The sequence below is a fragment of the Macadamia integrifolia genome, chromosome 8, assembly GCF_013358625.1.
Source record: "Macadamia integrifolia cultivar HAES 741 chromosome 8, SCU_Mint_v3, whole genome shotgun sequence".
Classification (NCBI taxonomy): Eukaryota; Viridiplantae; Streptophyta; class Magnoliopsida; order Proteales; family Proteaceae; genus Macadamia; species Macadamia integrifolia.
This window is the reverse complement of record NC_056564.1, coordinates 669,543-676,341: the sequence shown is the minus strand read 5'-3', so window position 1 is coordinate 676,341 and position 6,799 is coordinate 669,543. Positions and strand designations below refer to the sequence as shown.

The following is a 6,799-nucleotide window of genomic DNA, read 5'->3' as shown; positions in this document are numbered from 1 at the left end:
TGTCAGCACGGTTTTAGCTTACGATGTATTTGGAAGCCCTCGGCCAAATGAGTATTTTACAGAGAGCCGACAAGGAATTCCATTAATACACACCACCAAGACCAAGAGAAAATTCTCTCTCCAAGCTAAACCTCAAAATCCATTTAGCAAGGAGACTTTGCGATGCAGATCCAAGATACTCCCTCAAGTACCAGCGTAGGAGGATGAAACAGGCTTATTCTTAGCCTGCAGTTCATTTTAAAATATTATTCTGGTTTGGTTTTAAACACAGTTGTCAAGGCATCGCCTAAGCGTCTAGGCGCCTTGGTCTCATTGGTGTCGCCTTGCATCCAGGCTCCCTTCAATGCCTTGGGTCGCATAGATGCCATGACAACTATGGTTTTTGTGACAAACCCAGAACCTATAACCAGAACCTGCAAAAAGAGAGAGAGAGGATACTGCTAGAGAGACTAACAGTCGATGACTCTAGCCTCCTCCTCTTCCTCCATTGTGTTATATATATATATATATATATATGTATATTAAAATTCCAGATTACAAGAAAGCAAGGACTCTTAAGTCCTTGTGATAGACTAGAAGACTAGACTTCCTAATCAGACTAAGAAAGTAAATAACATGTAATCTAACTAGAAACAAAATATCCTAGCCTAATAAGGAAAGAAATAAAGAGAAGATTAACACCTAAGCAAGCTATCTAACACATCCCATAGTTTAACAGTTTTGAACCAGTAGCTCAATACTACTAGTCCATCATGGGATTTAGTCTTGGGCTAATCTTTTGTTATTTCTTTATTTATTAATTGCTTATACAGGTGGGGAACTCTAGTAAACATTGAAATCACAACAAAAGTTCATTAATTTAAGATGGGGAAAAAAAATAAAAAGCACATGATGCAGATCACTGCTAGAGATGGATAAACTGACAGTTATGTAGCTCTCCTCTTTGAACTCTTGGCAGACTCCTAATAGGAGAGAATCTAGCTTTTGAAGTGTCTTTGCTAGCCAAGCCTGCAGAAAGTAAGAACGGTAATGATGCAAACAATCACTAGTTGTTATCAACATGGACAAGAAAGAGAGAGAAATCAGGAGCTAACAAAGGAAAAACTATCCAAATGAACCAGTCCACAGTGGTGACTGGTGAGAAAATCAAACAGCTTTGTAAATGTTCTTTTGTACGAGTGAATCCACTAATAGTTTCACAATTTGTGAAAATTTCACCTCAACACCGCGGCTCATCTCTTGTATGGCTGAAAGCTCTGAAAAACTCTCCAAAATCTGCAAATACTCCGAGAGGACTTGAAATGCCTGCACAAAATATTGAGAGATGAAAACTCAGCTAAAATAATTTCAGGAAATATACATATCAGCTAATATTATTTCAGGAAATATACATTAAAAAAAAAAAAAAAAAATTCTATCTGTTAATTGAACAAAGGACATTGATGATTTAAGACATTTGCCACAATTTTGTGTCTGAAGTATATAATGAGCTAGTAGCCTAGTTATCTAATGCCGTACATCGGTACATAGACAGCTTCTAATCTATAAAGGATATAGTAATTCAAATTCCATAAAATAAAGCTTTCAAGAAGCGAATAGAAAAATTACAAAACCACCTTGAAGAAATTTCCTTCCTCAACATGAACTTCAAGGGCCACTTGCATGTCAATTGCATGACGAAGTTCGGTTAGAATTGGAAGCATGTCCTACAAGTAACAACATTCTTATCAGTCCATGACTCTTATAACTCAATCAGATCATCTTTGTGACTACATATGAATAAAGCTCATGATATATTCAACACAGGTGACCAGAACAATTAACACAATCTGACAAAGGTAGGAGATGAGTGCTAATATGTCATTTTGTAAAGTTCAAGGACAGGGAGCTCAACATCAAGGGTAAAGTAACAAAGCCCTTCCACCAAAATGGTTATGGAAGGAAAAAAAATAGAGGATTAAACTCCTTATTCCATGGAAGCATAACAAGAATTTCATTCTTTTGCTCACTCCTTCATCCATTATGACATAAGAAATTGTATAGAATGAGATTTTAGAACAACCTTTAGTAGAACAAATTCTCCCATAGGGATGCGTTCCACGTTTCCCTTGGCTATTCAACCCAACTCTTTAAAATGCCTTTGATTCCAAAGTAGTGATCAATTATCGTCAGACCAACTTGTAAATTTTCAAAAGAAAAAGGTTCTTTTGCCATGTTTTTTATTTTGGAAGAGAATGTAAGATCCATTTTAAAGCATCCCCAATGAATTTGTAGGATATGGGATAATTGATGAATTACCTTCCAAAGTCATGCAACACATAGGAATACTTTAGTAAGTGGGAGTAATCTTTAATGAAATAGATCCAATGTGAATGTATTACCACCTTTTCTTAAGGGGAAAAAAGGGTGTAACCGGTGCACGAGGCTCCCGCATGTGCAGGGTTCAGGGGAGGCGAGAATTATGCAGCCTCACCACGAGAATGTCGGGAGGTTGTTATGATCACTTGACCACCAGGTTGCAACATTTGTGCCTTACCGTTGTATAACCACCTTTTATATGATGCACAAATGTACAGTTTGTATATTTTTATAATAAAACATAATTACACAATCAATGTGTGGGTAATAATTAGCCCCATCAATGATTCAATAAATAAACCATAGATCAGAAAGTGATTACAAAAATAAACCTTAGGCTGTGGCCGGTTGTCATGAGAACATGAAAAAGTGTAGGAGTGTGTGGGGAAGCAAAGTGGAAAAAAATTAGACACATCTATTCCAATTTTTTTGTTTGGTTGTGTGCTAAAAAGGTGCCAGAAAACATAAAAAAAATAAAAAATAAATAAATTAAAGCCCATCAGGCCTACCCCTTCTTGAGCTTTAAGACACAAAAACAGGCCTTTTTGAAGAATGTAATGAGAGGTGAAAGGTGCAAATTCGAAGACATTCTCTGAACCCAACACAGGAAAAGAGTACATTTCTTCAAACTCTCACGCAATCTCTCACATTTCCTTGACAACCAAAGAGGCAAAGACAACCTTAGGGACTATAAATAAAAGCTACCATTTTAAAGAGCCATATGGTTCCCTTGCTGTGTATGTCAGACAAATCTTCTGCCATTTGGTGAGGAAACCTTTCAGCCAGAACCGAAGTGATGAAAAGAGGGTTGGGGCTATAGAAGTTTCTGATTTCGGCATAACCACATAAAAGAAGTTCAGCAGCAAGAAAAACCACACAGCTACACCGACCAAAGTTGTCAAGGCAACGACTAGGAGTCCAGGCGGTTTTCCTGGGGCCTAGGCGACAATCGCCTTGTTGCACTGCAGATCGCTTTGTGTTTTGGCACTTGTTTAAGCCAAATATCATTTAAGTAAATGATTTTATTTACTTAAGATATTATTCATAAATAAGCAAATACCCCCTATTTGAATCCAATAAAAATAGTTTAAAAATTAAATTCCAAAAGGATAAAAAGTCAACCCCCCAGTCCAAGAACAAAAACTGATTTTGGTTATAGGGGCGATTTTCAACTTTTAAATGCTGGGATTTTTCTCAATTATGAAAATTTTATAAATTCTATCATGTTAAAACATTGCTAAAAACCAAAAGTCCGGTAAAATAATCTTTTGTTTTGATATCCATAAAATTATTTTCATTCAGGCGATTTTAACAGCATTCGCGCACTTAAAAATAAGTTTGACCGGAGTATAACTTTGTCATTACAACTCAGATTTAAGTAATCTTCGACTTGTTGGAAAGATGGTTTTATGTTATAACTAATACAAAAAGTCTCATATAAAAATAATATCATTTGACCGGTCAAACTTCTTATAGAACAAGAGTATTTCTCTAAATGTTGATTTTTTTTTAATTTAATATGACTTAATGTTAATTTTTTATGATTTAATATGGCTAAATGTTGATTTTTAATGACTTGATATTGCTTAATCTTGATTTTTTATGATACAAGGTATATATAACTTACTAAATAATGTTAGAAAATAGGGAAAATAAAAAACAACACTAGATTGCCTTGTTCGCCTTAAGGCGGACGCCTTCTCGCCTAAGCGCTTAGACAACCCTCCACCGCCTTAGTTCGCCTTGTAGCCGTTGACCAAAACATTCAAATTGGTGTTTGCAAGTGGTTTGCAGATTATTCCCAAGTAGGGCAGTTTCAGGTCACACTTTTCTTCAGGAGGGTTCTAAATGGTGGAAAACTTGTTATCAGATCAATCAATAGGAGCAAAGCTGTTTGAGAGTACCAATAGCTTGGGGGCCACTCATAAATTCAGATACCCTCATGTCACTTGCAAATGCCAAAAAGAATGCTTTCTCAATGTCAAACTCCAATGGACCATCTCCACATTGGGACATTTTGTTTGCCCTAAAGCATTTTAGACTTACTGTAAGATACTGTGGATATTCACCTTGATGAAGCTAGCAAAGCTAGTACCATAAGATATAGATATTTCCCTCATTTGACAGAAAAAAAAAAAAAAAAAAATCTCCAATTTCTCTTCTAAGAGAAAAGGTAAACGACTTTTTTTCTTTTTGAAGAGAAACATTTCAAAAAACTTACATTTTAAGTTAAAGGCAAGGAATTACTGACAGTTAAGAAGATAACGGAATACAAAAACTTGGCAGGAGTGAAAATGAAAATTCATTTTTAATTAATAATATTGACATGAAATAAGAGAAAACATGAATATTTCAACAATCTCCAGGTTTTTGCTGTACCCAGAGGATTTATCTGGAATGAAAATGACAGTCAGCAGAACATCTAGGGACTGTAGAAATGGAGACTAATTCTCTTCAGCTTTAAGAACACATGACATAACTCTAAAGAGTCTTTGGATCAAAGGACTGAAAGAAGACTTCAACATTTTGCCAGGGGTCTTTCATCACATAAACTAACATCGAGGTGGTCAAAGTAATTCTGTACCTCCACCAAAAATCAGCAATATTTATAGGACAATAGAAGCCAAGAAAATTCCGAGTCATATAACTACTAGATGTCCAACTGTTCTGGTAAGTCGGTTCCAGCCAACATCACCATAATTAATTAACCACAACCACAATTGATGAAAAAGGCACCTTTCCCCCTCTATTTTGATTCCTCCCACCCTCCCCCCTGGACCCCTTCGAGGTTGTAGCATCATGGTTTTTTTTATTTTTCTTTTCCCTTGGGGGCCGTATATCCCCCCTTTCTTCTTGCTAATGAATTTCTTATTCAACCCAAAAAAATTAACCACAATTGAACGAGGGTTTTTTACCGCTCCAGGCCATTTAAAACATAGTCAGCAGGGACATAGGCATTTTTCCCTTAATTAATTATTTTTTTGGCTTATTAGAAAGAAAAAAAGTCAGTGCAAGTGTACAACACTAATAGTAGACTAAAATGGTGTAATAATTAAAGCTCTTTTCCAGCAACCGAGAAGAACAAGTTTTTTAAAATTAATCAAATAAATACAGTATCGAGAATCCGAGTTTCTTATCCTTTAAACAAACACAAAATTTTGAGTCACCAAGAAGGTACTAAATGTAACACAACTGGTCGTATCATTGTAAGCTAAAGAGATCCTGTTCCATCACTACAGGAAAGTTGCACTGTAGATTCTCACTAGGACCATATCCTCCTGATACAGCGAATCCTGCCCCACATCACCATTATTACAGGACCATTTGTTTGCCTTTCTTGCACATTACCTACCTCAACCAACTTTTCCTCATCCTAGGAAATAGGACCTATCACCTATTGGTGCCATTACTTCCACGAAGATGCCATAACTTTTGCTCCACATATTTAAGTATTCTCCAAATTTAAACGTCCAATAATACATTTAAGGAAGAACTTATAAAAGAGAAATGTTACTAGACAAGCCATTCCTAAGGCTAGGTACCCCCCCCCCAATTCAAAATCAAGAAACCCTTGAAGCATCTCAGAGTTGCCCTGATTCTGATGGAGAGGACTAGTAAGGAATGTGAGAAGGGGCTTTCTCTCCATAAAAGTGCTCACTGTAACATGCAAATTATTTCTCTTCTACAAAATAAAAGCACAGCAATGGTTAACTAATTCAGTCCTCATGCTGATATGAAAATGATACACTGAACAGCTGTCAACTTAAGAGGATTTCTAATCATGGGGGGGAAGCAAAATAGAGCAAATCAAAATCCATTAAAAGATGGTTAACGACCAAAATGGAAATAAGAGCATATACGTTGATGTTCTACTGACTCCTAACTTACTCATTGGACAAAAAATGCAAAGCCAGATGGATCCACTTTCCTTGAATCAAATCTAGGCAGAAGATGAATGGTGTGTAAAAAAACAAAGCACTCTATTGCACTAGCCATCATCATACACAATGTAAGTTCTGCTAATTGCTAGGATTTCAAGAGAAGTACCAGAAGAGCTTGTTTCTTTTTGGCATATGAAGTGACAACAAGGTCTCTTGATACTTCGTGCATTGAAGATGTTAGATGCCTTCTCCCATTCTGCAAAATAGAAAACGAATGGCAACAATATAATAAATAACTCCAGGGAGGTATCCAACAAGGAGATAAACTCGTACCTGATAAATGTATAAAATAATTGTTCCAAGCCATCTTTACTTCAAAGGATTATTTCATAATTTTAGATGCAAACCCATTGCTTACCATGCAAATGACATTCGCAACCTTCAAATCTTGCTCTAGTTCCCTCACCAGATGCATCCCCTTCACTGGCCAAAAATAAGTATCAAACATCTCATTTCAAATTGAAACCCATTTAAATATAAGTTCCACAATTTGAAATACA

At 36.1% G+C, this 6,799-nt stretch overlaps 1 protein-coding gene across 2 annotated transcripts in view; it reads right to left on the bottom strand.

The window, feature by feature from the left end:
- The window catches only part of LOC122086563 (syndetin), a 32,060-nt gene extending 25,261 nt beyond the window's left edge, over window positions 1–6,799 (bottom strand). For both annotated transcript variants that reach the window (XR_006142473.1, XM_042655475.1), the window contains exons 1-5: window positions 6,658–6,799; window positions 6,406–6,495; window positions 1,617–1,706; window positions 1,219–1,305; window positions 925–1,008 (exon numbers count right to left, since the gene is read on the bottom strand). Coding sequence is in view for 1 of the 2 variants with exons in the window: in XM_042655475.1 (XP_042511409.1) it covers window positions 925–1,008; window positions 1,219–1,305; window positions 1,617–1,706; window positions 6,406–6,495; window positions 6,658–6,747 (441 nt within the window). In the remaining variant the exon portion in view is untranslated. The remainder of the gene's footprint in view (window positions 1–924; window positions 1,009–1,218; window positions 1,306–1,616; window positions 1,707–6,405; window positions 6,496–6,657) is intronic.